This window comes from Mobula birostris, chromosome 5, assembly GCF_030028105.1.
Source record: "Mobula birostris isolate sMobBir1 chromosome 5, sMobBir1.hap1, whole genome shotgun sequence".
Taxonomy (NCBI): domain Eukaryota; kingdom Metazoa; phylum Chordata; class Chondrichthyes; order Myliobatiformes; family Myliobatidae; genus Mobula; species Mobula birostris.
In genome coordinates this window covers 199,837,197-199,855,266 of record NC_092374.1, presented here as the reverse complement: position 1 = coordinate 199,855,266, position 18,070 = coordinate 199,837,197, and the positions used below count along the sequence as shown (strand labels likewise).

General features: G+C 42.7%; 1 protein-coding gene across 1 annotated transcript in view; it reads right to left on the bottom strand.

Annotated features, from left to right (window-relative positions):
- Nucleotides 1-1,795: 1,795 nt before the first annotated feature.
- LOC140198466 (uncharacterized) overlaps nucleotides 1,796-18,070 on the bottom strand; it is a 119,750-nt gene continuing 103,475 nt past the window's right edge. Inside the window, exons 17-19 of the mRNA XM_072259550.1 lie at nucleotides 14,400-14,422; nucleotides 14,186-14,304; nucleotides 1,796-2,404 (exon numbers count right to left, since the gene is read on the bottom strand). Of these exons, the coding sequence (XP_072115651.1) occupies nucleotides 1,872-2,404; nucleotides 14,186-14,304; nucleotides 14,400-14,422 (675 nt within the window). The 3' untranslated portion in view covers nucleotides 1,796-1,871. The remainder of the gene's footprint in view (nucleotides 2,405-14,185; nucleotides 14,305-14,399; nucleotides 14,423-18,070) is intronic.

Below are 18,070 nucleotides of genomic sequence, written 5' to 3'. Positions count from 1 at the left end.
GGCATTTGATGAGGTGCCACACATGAGGCTGCTTGACAAGATAAAATCCTATGGCGTTACAGGAAAGATACTGTGAAGTATATAGGAATGGCTGACAGGCAGGAGTCAGTTAATGGGAATAAAAGTGGCCTTTTCTGGTTGGCTGCCAGTGACTAGTGGTGTTCCTTAAGGGTTGGTATTGGGACCGTTACCTTTCACATTGTTTGACAATGATCTGCATAATTGTATTGTTGGCTTTGTGGCAATGCTTGTGGATGATACAAAGATAAGTGCAGGGGTAGGTAGTGCTGAGGAAGCAATACCATTGCAGCAGGATTTATACAGATTGGAAGAATGGGCAAAAAAGTGGCAGATGAGATTATGATAATGCATTTTGGTAAAAGGAACAGTATTGCAGACTACTATCTAAGTTGGGAGAAGGTTCAAACATCAGAGATGGACTGAGTCCTTGTGCAAGATTCCCATAAGGTTAATTTGCAGGTTGAGTCTATGGTAAAGAAGGTAAATGCAACGCTGACATTTATTTCAAGGGAAATAGAATAAAAAGGCAAGGAGAAAATGCTGAGCCTTTATAAGACACTAGTCAGGCCACACTTGGAATACTGTCGACAGTTTTGTGCTTCATATTTCAGAAAGGATGTGTTGTCATTGGATAGAGACCAGGATGTTCATGACAGGAATGAAGGGGTTAACATGTGAGGAGCATTTCACAGCTTTGGACCTGTACTCACTGGAATTTAGAAGAATGCACTGGGATCTCAATGAAACCTACCAAATGTTGAAAGGATAGGGTGGATCTGGAGAGGATGTTTCCTAGAGGAGGTATCCAGAAATAGAGGGCACAGTCTTAAAGTTGAGGGGCGACCTTTTAGAACAGAGGTAAGGAGGAACTTTTTAGCCAGAGAGTAGTGAATCTGTGGGATGCTCTGCCACAGACTGCTGTGGAGGACAAGTCTGTGGGTGTATTTAAGGCAGAAGTTGATCACTTCCTGATTGTCAGGGCATCAAAGGATGTGCAAGAAGGCAGGTGTATGGGGTTGAGTGGGATCCGGGATCAGCCATGATGGAATGGCAGTCAGACTTGATGGGTTGAATGGCCTAATTCTGCTCCTATATGGTCCCTAAAACATAAATAATACATTTTTGTCCCTGTACCCACCAAAAATTACAGAATTTTGCTTCTGCTCTTCCTCACTCCCCGTGATCTACCAGCCCCCACCACCTTGTCACTTTTCCCTGCTCCCCCACTCTCTCAATCTGTCCATCACCCACACACTCCTCCCGTTATTCTGGGCTCCACTTTCCTCTCCAACCAGATTCCAAAATCTTCAGCCCTTTGTCACTGACACCTCTCGCCCCCCAGTTTCTGACACATGTCCACACTCCACCCCTCCCTCATCTGGATCAGCTGACAGCTCCTAATTTACCATTCCTTCCACCTTTCTATACGGAATACCTCTGCTCTTTTGGTTGAGATGAAGAATCTTACGCCGAAACGTCAACTGTCCATTTCCCTCCATAGATGCTGCCTGATTCCCTGAGATTCTCTGGCGCTTTGTTTGTTACCACCATGCCATGTCCTGCCGAACCAAGATTCACCCTGACCTCCGTCTTGCAGTCAGCACCACCACCACTTGTCCCAGTTAATTCACGCTTGTGCCGATGGACTTCAGGACCCGGGGAAGCCGGGGAGCTCAGGACCCGCCGCCCACGGCTGCTGCTGAATCCGCAGTGTTTCTGTTCCGTTGACGGATGCCGTTAACACATTAAAATTAATGGGCCGATTATTCGCACATCGTGTTTATTTCATTCTCCACACATTTATATTTACACTGACTGACTCCTGACGCCGGCCCAGCGACTCGACCCGTTTACAGACCCGGAGCGGAACCGGAGCAGATTCTCAGCCACTGGTTTGTATATCCAGTCCAGAAGAAAGGACAAAGTTTCCCCGTGAATTTACTCCCAGTGAAGGTGTGGAGATGGGACTTGGTCTCCGCGTTGTAAAATGAAACTGTCCCGGACTCGTAATTGAGATAAACTCCCACCCTCCCGGGGATGGGACCGGCAGGGAGACGGGACTCAGGGGAGGTGAGAACCCTCATTACAAGATCATCCCGCCTGATGGTCCAGAATCCGGTCTCAGGAATCAGTCTGACCTGTCTCTTCCTCTCCACAGACTCTGCGGCGATTTCCAGACCCCAGTACCGATTCCCTGTCACCTCCACCTCCCAGTAATGTCTCCCCGATGTGAATCCCTCTGATCCCAGCACACAAAACCAGTGTGTGAACCTCTTCCCGGTGTCAGGGAGATTCCTCCGGGTCCCGGTCCGTCTCACACTCTTCCGGTCCTCAGACACCTCGAGCTCCGGATGCGCCGTTTCCACATCCAGGGTGACAGAAACTGGGGGGAGAAGCAGAGAATTAGAGAGTCGCCGGGGATCGGGGGGAGACTCGGGCAGCGCGGACCCGGGACCGGGGGAAAGACCGATGGGGCTCGGGCACAGTCGGATGGCCGACAGAAATCTTTACCGCGTTTTATCCTACTACAGCGGCTGGACAACCAGACCTTTCCTGAGATTTTCCCAATCAACGCACACAAAATTCTGGACGAGCCCGATAGGTCAAGTATCATGCGTGGAGGGAGATAGTCGATGTCTGAGGTCGAGACCTTTCCTCAGGAATGGAAGGAAAGATGGGAGATAGCCAGTGGAAGCGGGTGTGTGGAAGAGGTAGAACAACAACTGGATCCAGATAAGGAGGGGGTGAGTGAATACTGGAGGCATTTAAAAAGGAGGGAAGGCAGGCTTTTCAGACAAATTCTTTCCTCGAAAAACTCTGTAAAAATGGTTAGATATGACCTATCATGCATGACGGTCAAGAAAGAAATGCTCTAAAAATATCCAGGAAATTATAGTTCAGTGAGTCTGATATCAATCATAGGAAAGTTATTGGAAGGTATACGTGAACTGATTAGGGATGGTCATGCTGACCATCCCTAATCAGTTCACGTATACCTTCCAATAACTTTCCTATGATTGATATCAGACTCACTGAACTATAATTTCCTGGATATTTTTAGAGCATTTCTTTCTTTCTTTCTTTTTAAATCTTTTTATTAATTTTTCAAAATTATAAACTCAATAACAAAGTTGGTACAAAGAGATTGGAAAAATGTTCATCAGCTATATAAAATGAATTTTAAGTAACATAGAAATAAAAGACTTCCAAACTCATAATGAGATTAAACCTTACAAAGAAATAAAAAGAAAAAAAAATATGAACAAAAAAAACCCCAGAAGACAAAGAGAAAAAAAAAACCCAAAAAAAGGCAAAACAGGGCTAGACCAACAACTTGTATCAGACAAGATCCAAAATGTCGCTCACTCCGCTCCTTAGAGAAAAGATTCGGAAAGGTCGGATTACATCATATGAAAATGTTGCATAAAAGGTTTCCAGGTATCTTCAAATTTAACCGAAGGGTCAAAAATATCACTTCTAATTTTTTCTAAATTTAAACTTAATATGGTTTGAGAAAGCCATCGAAATGTAGTTGGAGGATTAATTTCCTTCCAGTTCAACAAAATAGATCTTCTCGCCATTAAAGTAACAAAAGCTATCATTCGAGAGGCTGAAGAAGATAAAGATCTATGTTCTACCATTGGCAATCCAAAGATAGCCGTAATAGGATGGGGTTTTAAATCGAAGCATAGAACTGTTGAAATAATATCAAAAATGTCTTTCCAATATTTTTCCAAAAGAGGACAGGACCAAAACCTATGCATTAAAGAAGCCACTTCAGAGTGACATCTTTCACAAGTAGGGTTTATATGGGAATAAAAATGAGCTAGTTTATCTTTGGACATATGAGCTCTGTGTACTACTTTAAATTGTATTAAAGTATGTTTAGCACATATAGAAGAAGTACTAACTAATTGAAAAATTTTATCCCATTTCTCTGGTAGGGAAAGTTGAAGTTCCCTTTCCCATTCATTTTTAATTTTATCAGATATATCTGGCTGTAATTTCATAATTATATCATAAATTATTGCTATTAATCCCTTCTGCAAAGGATTAAAACCTAAAATTTTATCAAGAATGCCAGAAGGATTTGAAGTCGGAAAGATAGGCAACATAGTATTTAAAAAATTTCTTATTTGTAAGTATCTTTAAAAAAATGGAATCTAGGCAAATCAAATTTCTCAGATAGCTGCTCAAAAGACATAAAGCAGTAATCCAAAAATAAATCACGAAAACATATTTTGCCTTTCGTTTTCCATATCAAAAAGGCTTGGTCCATTACCGAGGGTTGGAAAAAAAATTAGATATAATAGGACTTGACAACATAAATTCATTCAGGCCAAAAAATTTACGAAATTGAAACCATAATCGCAATGTATGTTTAACTATAGGGTTGAAAATTTGTTTATTCAATTTAGATAATGCAAAAGGCAATGAAGTTCCTAAAATGGAGGCTAAAGAAAATCCTTGTACAGAATGGCCTTCAAGGTTTACCCAATGTGGGCTTGGAGTTATATTCCAATCTTGTGTCCAAAATATTAAGTATCGGACATTAATTGCCCAGTAGTAAAATCTTAGGACAGGCAATGCCAAACCACCCTCTTTCTTAGATTTCTGTAAGTATTTTTTACTTAATCTGGGATTTCTATTTTGCCATATATAAGAAGAAATTTTAGAGTCAATAGTATCAAAAAAAGATTTAGGAATAAAAATCAGTATCGCTTGAAATAAATATAAAAATTTGGGTAAAATAATCATTTTAAAAGCATTAATACGGCCAATCAATGATAGAAACAAAGGGGACCATCTAGTAATCAGTTGCTTAACCTGATTAATTAATGGTAAAAGGTTGAGATTGAATAGATCCTTATGTCCCTTAGTAATTTTAACTCCCAAATAAGTAAAATAATCAGTAATCAGTCTAAATGGAGAATTTCTATAAATAGGAACCTGCATATTTAATGGAAAGAGTTCACTCTTACTTAGGTTCAGTTTATAACCAGAAAAGCTACTAAACTGAGCAAGCAAAGTTAATACTGCTGGAATAGATTTTCCTGGGTTAGAAATATATAATAGTAGATCATCTGCATATAGTGATAATTTATGAGTCTCATTTCCATGGGTAATACCAAATATATTAGGGGAGCCACGAATGGCAATAGCTAGCGGTTCCAAGGCAATATCAAATAGTAATGGACTAAGAGGGCAACCCTGCCTAGTACCACGGAATAAATGAAAAAAAGGGGATCTTTGGTTGTTAGTAAATACCGAGGCCAAAGGGGTAAAATATATCAGTTTAATCCAGGAAATGAATATCGGACTAAAATTAAATTTCTCAAGGGTATTGAATAAATATACCCATTCAACTCTATCAAGAGCTTTTTCAGCATCCAATGAAATGACACATTCTGGAATTTTGGGTGAAGGCGTATAAACGATATTCATTAATATAATATTAAAAAAAGAGTAACGGTTTTTAATAAATCCAGTTTGATCAGCAGAAATAATTTGGGGTAATACATTCTCCAATTTCATTGCCAATATTTTAGAAAAAAATCTTAGAATCAACATTCAGCAGAGATATAGGTCTATAAGATGCACATTCAGTAGAATCCTTATCTTTTTTAAGAATTAGGGAAATAGAAGCTCGATAGAAAGATTGTGGTAACTTACCTGTTGAAACTGCATCCCTAAAAACACTACGTAGCCAAGGAGTTAGTGTAGTTGAGAAAAATTTTAAAAATTCTACTGTAGAGCATTTCTTAAATAGTGAAACAACATTAGCTATACAGTACTCCAATCCCTCGGTATCTGACCCATTAAATATCTCTGCTAGGGCCCCTGCAATTTCTGCATTTGCCTCCTACAAGGTCCAAGGGAACACCTTGTCAGGCCCCAGCAATTTATCAACCCTAATTAGCCTCAAGACAACAAACACCTCCTCCTCTGATCTGTATAGGTTCTGTTGGAAACCACTGTTTTTTTAAATAATACTTTTAATACAATTTGTACTTTTTAACAAACTCATGTATTTTTCACAGTATGTGGTGGTTTGGCAGAAAGCGGTAACCTGACATTTATCACCTTTCTCATTTTTATTGGCTAAGTATCAGCACATTACTTACGTGATCTAATTGTTTTAACTATGTAGCCTATTAACTAATTTATTTCTGTCCAAGGAATTTTGGTTATCTAGATTATAATAGGTGCCATCTTTCTCTTTTTTTTTGTTTTCACATTCTTTGCTCTTAATCTCTTAATTTACCTCTTAGCATTGTTTCTCAACTCTTCTTTTAGTTTGCCTAGTATTTGTATGTTTGATTGTACTTTAAAATAAATGATCATTGTAATTAAGACTGCACATCATTCCTGACTCCTGGAAGAACCCTATCGATCAGAAAATAAACTGAGATTCAACAGGTCCATGAAGCTGATGCCACCTTCCCTCATTTCTACAGACTCTGCGTCCATCTCCTGAGTAAATACAGATTCAAAATATTCATTTAATCTCTCTTTTGGCAACACACATGGATTACCATTCTGACTTCCAGAGGACCAACTTTGTCCTTTCAATCTGTTTGCTCTTAACACATCTCTAAAATCCCTTAGGATTGTCCTTTAACTTGTTTGCTAGGGCAACTCATGCCTTCTTTTAGCCCTTCTTAACTGTTCCTTTGCATTTCTTATACTGCATAAGCAACTCATTTGTTCTTACCTGCCTTTTCCTGCTATGTACCTCCTTTTTTTTAAAATGAGGGCCTCACTATCTCTTGAAAACCAAGGCTCTCTAAACTTCTTTTCGTTGCCTTTTATTCTGACAGTCACATACAAGCTTTGCACTCTCAAAATTTCACTTTTGTAGGCCTCCCACTTACCAAGTACACATTTGCCAAAAGCGGCCTCTTCAAACCCACATGCCAGATCAATTCTGATACCATAAAAATTGGCCTTTCTCCAATTTAGAATCTCAGCCCACAGACCAGACCTAACTTTTAGCATAATTGCTTTGAAACTAATGGCATTGTGGTCAATAGATGCAAAATGTTCCTCTACACAGATTTCTGTCAACTGCCCCATCTCATTCCTAAATAGCAACTCTCTCTTTGGGACTTCTATGTTCTGATGAAGGAAACTTTCTGAACACATTTGACAAACTCTCTCCCATCTAGTCCTTTTACAGTATGGGAGTCCCAGTCAATATGTGGAAAGTTAAAATCTCCTGTTATAACAACCTAATATTTCTTGCAACTGTCTGTGCTCTCTCTGCAAATTTGTTCCTCTAAATCCCTTGGACTGTTGAGGAATCTGTTACAGTACAGAGGAGTTGCTTTGTGTGCCAATGTCGAGGGCACCTAGCAAGGAAGATGTGGAGTACTTCGCCATGTATTCAACCTGAGCCTGAGGCTCCAGAGGGTTCCTGTACTGTGGAAGATGTCCTGCCTCGTCCCTGTGCCGAAGACGCCGCGCCCCAGCAGCCTCAATGACTACAGACCGGTGGCATTGACCTCCCACATCATGAAGACCCTGGAGAGACTTGTACTGGAGCTGCTCCGGCCTCTGGTCAGGCCACACTTAGATCACCTCCAGTTCGCCTACCAGCCCCGACTAGGAGTTGAGGATGCCATCGTCTACCTGCTGAACCGTGTTTACGCCAACCTGGACAAGCCAGCGAGCACTGTGAGGGTCATGTTTTTTGACTTCTCCAGTGCGTTCAACACCATCCGCCCTGCTCTGCTGGGGGAGAAGCTGACAGCGATGCAGGTGGATGCTTCCCTGGTATCATGGATTCTTGATTACCTGACTGACAGACCACAGTACGTGTGCTTGCAACACTGTGTGTCTGACAGAGTGATCAGCAGCACTGGGGCTCCACAGGGGATTGTCTTGTCTCCCTTTCTCTTCACCATTTACACCTCGGACTTCAACTACTGCACAGAGTCTTGTCATCTCCAGAAGTTTTCGGATGACTCTGCCATAGTTGGATGCATCAGCAAGGGAAATGAGGCTGAGTACAGGGCTATGGTAGGAAACTTTGTCACATGGTGTGAGCAGAATTATCTGCAGCTTAATGTGAAAAAGACTAAGGAGCTGGTGGTAGACCTGAGGAGAGCTAAGGTACCGGTGACCCCTGTTTCCATCCAGGGGGTCAGTGTGGACATGGTGGAGGATTACAAATACCTGGAGATAAAAAATTGACAATAAACTGGACTGGTCAAAGAACACTGAGGCTGTCTACAAGAAGGGTCAGAGCCGTCTCTATTTCCTGAGGAGACTGAGGTCCTTTAACATCTGCCGGATGATGCTGAGGATGTTCTACGAGTCTGTGGTGGCCAGTGCTATCATGTTTGCTGTTATGTGCTGGGGCAGCAGGCTGAGGGTAGCAGACACCAACAGAATCAACAAAATCATTTGTAAGGCCAGTGATGTTGTGGGGATGGAACTGGACTCTCTCACTGTGGTGTCTGAAAAGAGGATGCTGTCCAAGTTGCATGCCATCTTGGTCAATGTCTCCCATCCACTACATCATGTACTGGGTGGGCACAGGAGTACATTCAGCCAGAGACTCATTCCTCTGAGATGCAGCACAGAGCGTCATAGGAAGTCATTCCTGCCTGTGGCCTTCAAACTTTACAACTCCTCCCTTGAAGGGTCAAACACCCTGAGCCAATAGGCTGGTCCTGGACTTATTTCATAATTTCCTGGCATAATTTACATATTACTATTTAACTATTTATGGTTCTATTACTATTTATTATTTATGGTGCAACTGTAACAAAAATCCAATTTCCCCCAGGATCAATAAAGTATGACTATGACTATGACTATGAAAGGTAAAGGAGATGATCTGGTACAGCTGAGACCTCTTAGGCATGGTTGGAGGCAGTGTCTTGAGAGACTATATGAATCTCTCACTAAAGCAGACAGAATTCATGTGTGACAGTGGAAAAGCGTGTATGGAAACAGCGGAGATTGCAGAGGTACTCACTAGCACAAGAGGGCATAGTTTTAAGGTGCTTGTAAGTAGGTACAGAGGAGATGTCAGAAGTAGGTTTTTTTACACAGAAAGTGTTGAGTGTGTGGAATGGGTGTGAGGGTGATGGTGGAGGCAGAAATGACAGGGTCTTTTAAGAGACTCCTGGATATGTACATTGAGCTTAGAAAAATAGAGGGCTATGTGTAAGCCTAGGTAGTTCTAAGGTAAGGACATGTTTGGCACAGCTTTGCAGCCGAAGGGCTTATATTGTGCTGTAGGTTTTCTATGTTTCTAGAATCCACAGCAGTGCCTTCTGTTTCTGATTTGACTGTCCTCCAAATTATAGAGCTGGTGAGGTTAGCATCCAGGTCAGTTAAATGACTGGTGACAGCCTCTATTGCCGGTGGTGGTCATCCATGGATGTACAAAAGAGGCTTATGAGGGGAACAGCAAAGTGAAATGTTAGTGGATGTGGGGTCATTGATGTCGATAACTGGAGAGGCAATTTATATTATCTGTGCAGGAGCTGAAACAATGAGGGCAGAGAGAAGTCAGCCCCAGATACTTGAGTTCAAGCGAGTGCAGCTTCCTGTAGATTCCTGGATGTGCCCAAACAATGAAAGTATTACTGTAGGGATAGGCACACTGAGCAAATAGAAACACTTTTATACCACCAGCACTATCTTTCTCTGGTGGCTTTCACTGACAGTCACAACGCCATTCCTCCTTTAATCCCTCCCACTCAGTTGCATCCAAAACAACTGAACCCCAGAATGTTGAGTCCTGCCCCTGCTGAAGCCAAGTCTCACTAATAGCTATAATATCATAATTCCACCTGTTGATCCACACCCTGAGCTCATCTGCCTTTCCTACGATACTTCTTGCATTGAAATATATGCCGCTCAGGACATTGGTTTCACCGCGCTCAACCTTTTGATTCTGAGCTTTGACTGAGGTCTTAACAATATCTGTCTCCACAACCTCTCCATTATCTAGTCTGGCATTCTGGTTCCAATCATCCTGCAACTGTACTTTAAACCTCACCCACTCCGCACTAGCAAACTTTCCCACTAGGATATTACTCCCCCTCCAGTCCAGGTGCAAACTGTCCCTTCTGTACAGGTCCTACATTCCCTGGAAGAGCACCTAATGACCCAGAAATCTGACCCCTACACCAACCCCTTAGCCACATGTTAAACAGTATAATCTTCTAATTTTTGGCCTCAGTAGCACATGGTACAGATAGCAATCCCGAGATCACAAGGTCCTGCCCTTTGACTTAGCATCTGCCTCGCTGAAATCACTTTGCAGAACCATGTCACTTTTCCTACCTATCTCATTGGTACCTACATGGACTGCAGTCTCTGGCTGCTCACTCTCTCACTTCAGAATGCTATGGACTCAATCTAAGATATCCCAGAACATCTGAGAATCTCATTTTCGTCCACAGAACCTCCTTTCTGTTCCCCTAACTAGTAAGTCCCCTATCACCACAGCTTGCCTCTTCTCCCCTCTTCCCTTCTGAGTCACAGAGCCAGAGACTTTCCTCGGCAAGGTCATTCCCCCCCCCCCCCCGCCCGCCCGGCAATATGCAACAGTATCCTGTTGTTGCGGGAGATGGTCACAGACATACTCTGCACTGTCTGCTTAACCCCGTTCCCTTTCCTGACTGTCACCCAGATTCCTGTGTACTGCAGTTTGAGTGCAAGTGTAGTCATCAGGGACACTGCAGGACTCTCTGTCTTCCTACATCCCACAAGAGGAGCATTTAGCTCTCCTGCCTGGCATCCCTATTGTTCTAAATGAGGAAATATACAGAAGGACAAATCTATCTACAGCTTTTCAGTTGCCCTCACTGAAACCTCTCTTTGGTGAAGCCTCAGAGAGCTAAAGCCTCAAAATCTCAACTCTGAATCTGTCCACTCCAACAGCGACCACTCCAGCAGTGGTCACTGCACTTGCCCTGCCTTATTTCAATTTGTTGTTTCCAATACATCCCCATCGCTGACTGGACACTGCTCAAAACACCAAACTGCCACCAGTCAAGCCTTATCTACTGAATCTGCATTCCTGAGTGAGCCACGTCTTCTCAGCCTTTGGATCTCTGACTGGCCACTGCTCAGAAGTCCAAGTTGCTGTGCGTTGCTGCCTTATCTACTCAATCGCTATGTCTCTGATCACCGATTGGCCGCTGCCCAAAAATGCAACACTACATCTCTCTGCCATTCAATGGCTCACTGGCCAAGTTGATCAAGACCCCATTGTAATATTTGCTAAGCAATGGGCAGCAGGACAATGTAGTTCAGAGTTCAATTCTGTCATTGTCTGTTAGGAGGTTGTACATTGTCTGCATGACTGTGTGGGTTTCTGCCAGGTCTCTGGATTCCTCCCACAGTACAAAGGTTACAAAGATCATTGATCACAGTGAATTGCTAATATCATTTTTATTACAGTTTGTATTTTTATTGAGATACAGCATGGAATAGGCCCTTCCAGGCCTTCGAACCACGACATCAACCAATATCCTGATTTTAATCCTTGCCTAAACACAGGGCAATTTACAGTGACCAGTTAACATCCCAACCAGTATGTCTTTGGACAACTGGCACACCCAGAGGAAACCCATGGGGTCACGGGGAAAACATACAAACTGCCTGCAGGCAGCAGTGGGAATTGAACCTGGGTCATCTGTACCATAAAGCGTTGTGACAATCACTACGCTACTATGGCACCCTGTGATTAGCCTAGTGTTGAATAGCCAGGTTGCCAGGCATTTTGTCTCGTTGGGCTGGGACAGCAGGTTTCACGCTGTATATCTATTAAATGAATATGTAACACTCCTCACTGTCCACTATGCACCCGATTTTAGAGTCTTCCGCAAACCTACTAAACACGTCACCTACATTCTCTCCAAATCATTCATATGAATGAGGAAAAACAGTGGACCCAGCACCGCTCCCTGCAGCACAACCGCTGGTCACAGGACTCCACCCAGACAATTCTGTATCCTATTCCAGATCGTACTGTATCCCATGTGATCTAACTCTGAGGAACAGCCTACCATGAAGTACCTTGTCAAATAGCTCACTAAAGTCCATGTAGGCAATGTCCACTGCACTTCTATCATCCATCTTCTTTATCCATGCTGGAAATCTCTAATTAGTCCTTGACTTTCAAATGAGCATAGATCCTATCTCTCAGAATCACCTCCATTAATTTACCCTCCACCACTGTTATGCTCACCAATCTGTACCTCCCAGGCTTTTCCCTTGCTGTCCAGGATAAATAAAAGTACATTAGTCCCCTTTCAGCCTTCTGTGTCACAACCACGGATTCAGCAGCGCAGTAGATACGGCAATTTCACTTGTGAATATGCATGTGCCTGCTAATTATTACTTCATTCTGATGGTATTTAATTGAATTCATTCCTTCGTAGTATTTGTCGAAACTTGAACCCAGCACAGCAACGCTTCGCTGCCTGTTTGCTTTCGGCCTCGCCTGAGAAATTGGACTGTCGAGTCAACTGACTCTGAAGGTGGTATTCACTTTATATTTAGTTGTTCTTTCTAGCTGCAGAGTAGGCTTCATTTTCCAATTGAGAATTTTAGTTAACAGCCCTGTTTGGCCTAGCGTTTATTGTATTCTTTTCTGCTTTAACACTGTTCACATTAAAGTCTGTGAGCTATTGACCCACTTCAGGGTCTCTCACTCCGCACTTGGGCCATCCAAACCAGGTGACATTCTGGCTCATCACTAGTAGCAATAGATGACACACTTATCTCTGAAAGGTGCCCCACAATTTCTTCCTCAGCTTCCCACAATGATCAGGACCTGGGGATTTATCTCCCTTTCTGCATTTTAGGGTCTGCAGCACATTTGCTTCTGTAATGTGGTTGAAAATAATCATCTTCTGTAAGACGGAAGAATTGAGAGCCCTGTGGAATTGGCACAGAAGAGGAGTTGAGGCCTGGGACAGAGAAATGATGACAGGGAAGGATTAGAAGGATATGGGCCAAGTGCAGGTAAATGGGTCAAGAGGTGATCTGACAGAAATATATAAGGTTATGAGGGGTTAGATTGAGCAGGTGGTTGAAATCTTCTTCCCAGAGGAGGGGATCAAATACAAGAGGTCACGTTCCTGAGGTGAGAGGAAAGTGTTTAAAGGTGGGTTTATTTGAACAGTGGGTGGTTGATGTTGGAACTTGCTTCCAGAGGACTTGGTGGAATCAGATACAATCACTGTGTTTAAGAGTCACTTCAACAGACAAGACACAGGAGACTGATCTAATGCCAGCCAATGGGATGGTAGATGGTAAATAGGTCACACAGAGATGATGGGTAGAAGGGCCGGTTTCTGTGCTGTATGACAATGACTCTGTGACTTTAAAAGAACTAAATGACCGAGACCCCACAGCCCACCGGTGAAGAGAATTCTGGATACACCATCTTCTGAGGGTTCACCCATCCTGAGACAGTGACCCCTGACCCTCGACTCCTCAGAGAGGGGAAACAGTCTATCTGCATTCTGTCTGTTGAGCACGTGAAGAATGTTACTTGAATTTGTTATCATACCCAGCACAGGCATCATTGGACCAGTTTACTGAGGGAAATGAGAAAATCCGGATGGAGGTTCTGGACATAATTTGCTAATCCTCCTTGCGTACATGTGTGAGAGGAAATCTGCCAGAGTATATAGTGTCTGTGTTGATCAGAGGTGAATTCCGCTTGGACTGTCCGGTCTCAGTCTCACAGTCCCATGTGGTTGTTTGATAATAACTGTGAAACCCGAAAGGCCAGCAGGGGGCAGACCTGAGTTCCCCTGACCTATCCAGGTGCATTTGTCTGATGATCCCAGCTTTTATCCCTATGGCATCATCAAAAGAATATTCATTCCGTAGCTATTGTGTTTGTATTCAACATCGTCTCATGGGGAGTTTTTGCAGAACGGAAGGGATTAGGATGTGGATGTTCATTTACAGTGTGTCAACTGGTTGTACTGTGCTCCAGCCAGTGTGTTCAGGGATCTCCAGCTGACCATGTGACAGTGATGTTTCCCAGCAGATGGGTTGGAGCTAAAATATAATACTTATAAATGTTCACTTTCAGTCTATTATTATAGCGATCTTTGTGTCTAAGTCTTACTTAAAGATGTCTCATGCACAATATCAAAGGAAACAGTACAAGTTTTACCTCGATTAATGGCATCAAATGATTCTCCCAAAATGTTTTTCAATAAAAAGAGGCAATTGAACTTTGCAATCGGCAAAGCACCATCTGTCACTGACAGTGAAACTTCTTCATCACAGATCCTGCAGGAGCAACACAACCCGTTATAAACTGAGCAATGGCAGGTTTTGTGCACTTTCACAACGCAGACAGGGTTTCAGTGAAGAGCGTGTCCTACCTTTTCTTCTGTTGAGCTTCCTCCTGAAAGAAATAAAACAGAAATCTGAATTGACTTAAACTGACCATTCAATCCTGATGACAGGAATTACAACCAAAATATTTCAATCTTCTCAAAAGTCCCATTGACCAAACCTCACTCACATTGACACAACCAGTGGAAATGGATACCGTAGGACAGAGAATGACGGGAGAAAGTACAGAGACTTTTAAATGAAAATTCTACCATAACCAAGAGAATGCAGATTGCAGGGAAGGTTGGACTGGTTGTGTATGTTTACCTGGAGAAGATGTCAACGATGATCAGTTTAAGGTTATCAATAGATTTGATTGGGTGAGGTGGAGAGAGTATCTGTACTTGTGGGGAGACTAAAAGTCAAAAATAAAATGTCAGGTGGTCTTCAATGTATCCCATAAGGAATTCAGTAAAGAGAACAGGGAACTGGCTGCCACAGGCGTTCTTTAAGCCAACAGCAGAGATAAATAGAAGGGGAAGGTGATAAAGATCTGGGGAACCATGGGATTTGAGCCATTGCTGATGGGTGACTGGTGGATGGAGGCTTGTGTGGAGCAGCAAAGTTATTAGGAGAAGATGGCCCAAATGGCCTAACCACGATAAGGAATGGGATGTAATTTAACATTGAACAAAGCAAAATAAAATGGTAAATTTCCCACAAATGCCTCCCACCACCAATGGAAACTGGCCAGAGATAACCAATTATTAATCCCAGTTAAATCTGATATACGTGTGTCAAATTCCGGATGCCAATGTTAGTCCCAAATCATTAGCACAGTCCCCCTCGCAATCAATACAACACGGAGAAAGGAGCAGGGGGAGACCATCAAACCCCTCAATGGCTGATCTACCTCTCATCTCCTCTCCTCTTCTTTGCTGGGTTCCAAATGTTTGCAATTCCCTATTTTGTTTTCAAATTTTATCCACCTCTACTTTAACATCAAGCCAGTTAACCTCTCCACCTATGTTGTGCAAAGAATTCTGGAGATTCACTGCTCATGGTGAGAAGAAATTTATAAAGATCTCAGTATTAGATGACCAGGTGTTTGCCATGAAATTATGTCCCCACTTTCCAGACCCTCCCACACATAAAACCTTGAGATGGAGGAGCAGAAGTAGGCCATTTGGCCCATCGAGTTTGCTCTGCCATTCAATCGTGGGTTGATCCACTTCATCCAGTTATTCCTACTCCCCTGCCTTCAGCCCATATCCTTTGATGCCCTGGCTAATCAAGAATCTATCTATCTCTGTCTTAAATACACCCAATGACTTGGCCTCCACGGCCGCTTCTGGCTACAAATCCACAGATTTACCACCTTCCGATTAAATCAATTTCTCCGCATCTCACTTCTAAAAGGTCACCCTTAAATCCTGAAGTTGTGCCTTCTTTCCAAGAATCCACTACCATGGAAAATAACTTTGCCATATCTAATCTGTTCAGGCCTTTTAACATGCGGAATGTTTCTATGAGATCCCCCCTTCATTCTCCTGAACTTCAAGAGCTGCCAGATGTTCCTCATATGGTAACCCTCTCATTCCTGGAATCATTCTCATGAATCTTCTCTGAACCCTCTCCAATGTCAGTATATCCTTTCTAAAATAATGATCCCAAAACTGCACACAATTCTCCAAGTGTGGTCTCATGATTGCCTTATAGTGCCTCAACATCATAACCCTGCTCTTATATTCTGTACCTTTAGAAATGACTGCCAACATTGCATTCACCTTCTTCACAACAGACTCAAACTGGAGTTTAACCTTCAGGGTATCTTGCACAGGGACTTCCAAGTCCCTTTGCATCTCTGCATTTTGAATTCTCTCCCCATCTAAATAATAGTCTGCCCATTTATTTCGTCCACCAAAGTGCATGATCATACACTTTCCAACATTGAATTTCATTTGCCACTGCTTTGCCCATTCCCCTAAACTAATCTAAGTCTCTCTGCAGACTCTCCATTTCCTCAACACTACCCACTCCTCCACCTATCTTTTTATCATCAGCAAACTTAGTCACAAATCCATTAACACCATAGTCCAAATCATTGACATTCATCGTAAAAAGCAGCTGTCCCAACACCGATCCCCGTGGAACTCCACTGGTAACCTGCTGTCAGCCAGAATAGGATCCCTTTATTCCTACTCTCTGTTTTCTGCCAACCAGCCAATGCTCCACCCATGCTAGTAACTTCCCTGAAATTCCATGGGCTCTAATCTTGCTCAGCAGCCTCATGTGTGGCACTTTGTCAAAGGCTTTCTGAAAATCCAAGTACACCACATCTATTACATCTCCTTTGTCTACCCTGCTTGTAATTTCCTCAAAGAGTTGCAGTAGGTTTTTCAGGCAGGATTTTCCTTTCAGGAAACCATGTTGGCTTTGCCCTATCTTGTCATGTGCCTCCAGGTACTCCATAATCTCATCCCTAACAATCGATTCCAACAACTTCCCAACCACTGATGTCAGGCTAACTGGTCTATAGTTTCCTTTCTGCTGCCTCCCACCCTTTTTCCAGTCATCCGATACATTGCCAGAAGTTATCAATTTTTGAAAGATCATTGTTAATGCTTTCACAGTCTCTCCAGCTACTTCCTTCAGAACCCACGGTTGCAATCCACCAGGTCCAGGAGATTTATCCGCCCTCAGATCATTAAGCTTCCTGAGAACCTACTCAGTCATAATTTTCACCGCACAAACTTCACTTCCCTGACACTCTTGAATGTCCAGTACACTGCAGATGTCTTCCACTGTGAAGACTGTTGCAAAATTTGCATTCAGTTCCTCTGCCATCTCTGCATCTCTCATTACAATATCTCCAGCGTCATTTTGTATTGGTCCTATATCTGCCCTTGACTCTCTTTTACCCTTTATATACTTAAAAAAGCTTTTAGTATTTTCTTTGATATTAGTCCTCAGCTTCCCCTGATAATTCATCTTTTCCTTCCTAATGACCTTCTCAGTTTCCTTCTGCAAGTTTTTAAAAGCTCCCCAATCCTTTGTCTTCCCTCTAGCTCTGGCTTCTTTGTATGTCCCCTCTCTTGCTTTTACTTTGGCTCTGACTTCACTTGTCAGCCACGGTCATGTCCTTCTTCCCTTTGAATATTTCTTCTTATTTGCAATATATCTGTCTTGCCCTTTCCATATTTTTCAGTGAAACTCTGCTGTCCTTCCTGCCGGTGTCCCTTTCCAGCCAACTTCGGCCAGTTTTCCTCTCATGTCATTGTAATTTCTTTTATTCCACTGAAACACCGACACATTGGATTTTACTTTTTCCCTCTCAAATTTCAATGTGAACCGATCATATTGTGATCACTGTTCCCTAAAGGTTCCTTAACCTTACGCTCTCTTATCACCTCCGGATCATTGCACAACACCCAATCCAGCACAGCTGATCCCCTAGTGGGCTCAACAACAAGCTGTTCTAAAAAGCCATCCCTTACAACTTCTACAAATTCTCTCTCTTGAGGTCCAGTACCGGCCTGGTTTTCCCAATCCACTTTCATGTTAAGATCCCCAATGATTATCATGACATTGCCTTTCTGACACACCTTTTCTATCTCCTGCTGTAATCTGTAATCCACCTCCCAGCTGCTGTTTGGAGCCCTGTATACTACTGCCATTAGGGTCCTTTTATCATTGCTATTTCTTAACTCAATCCATA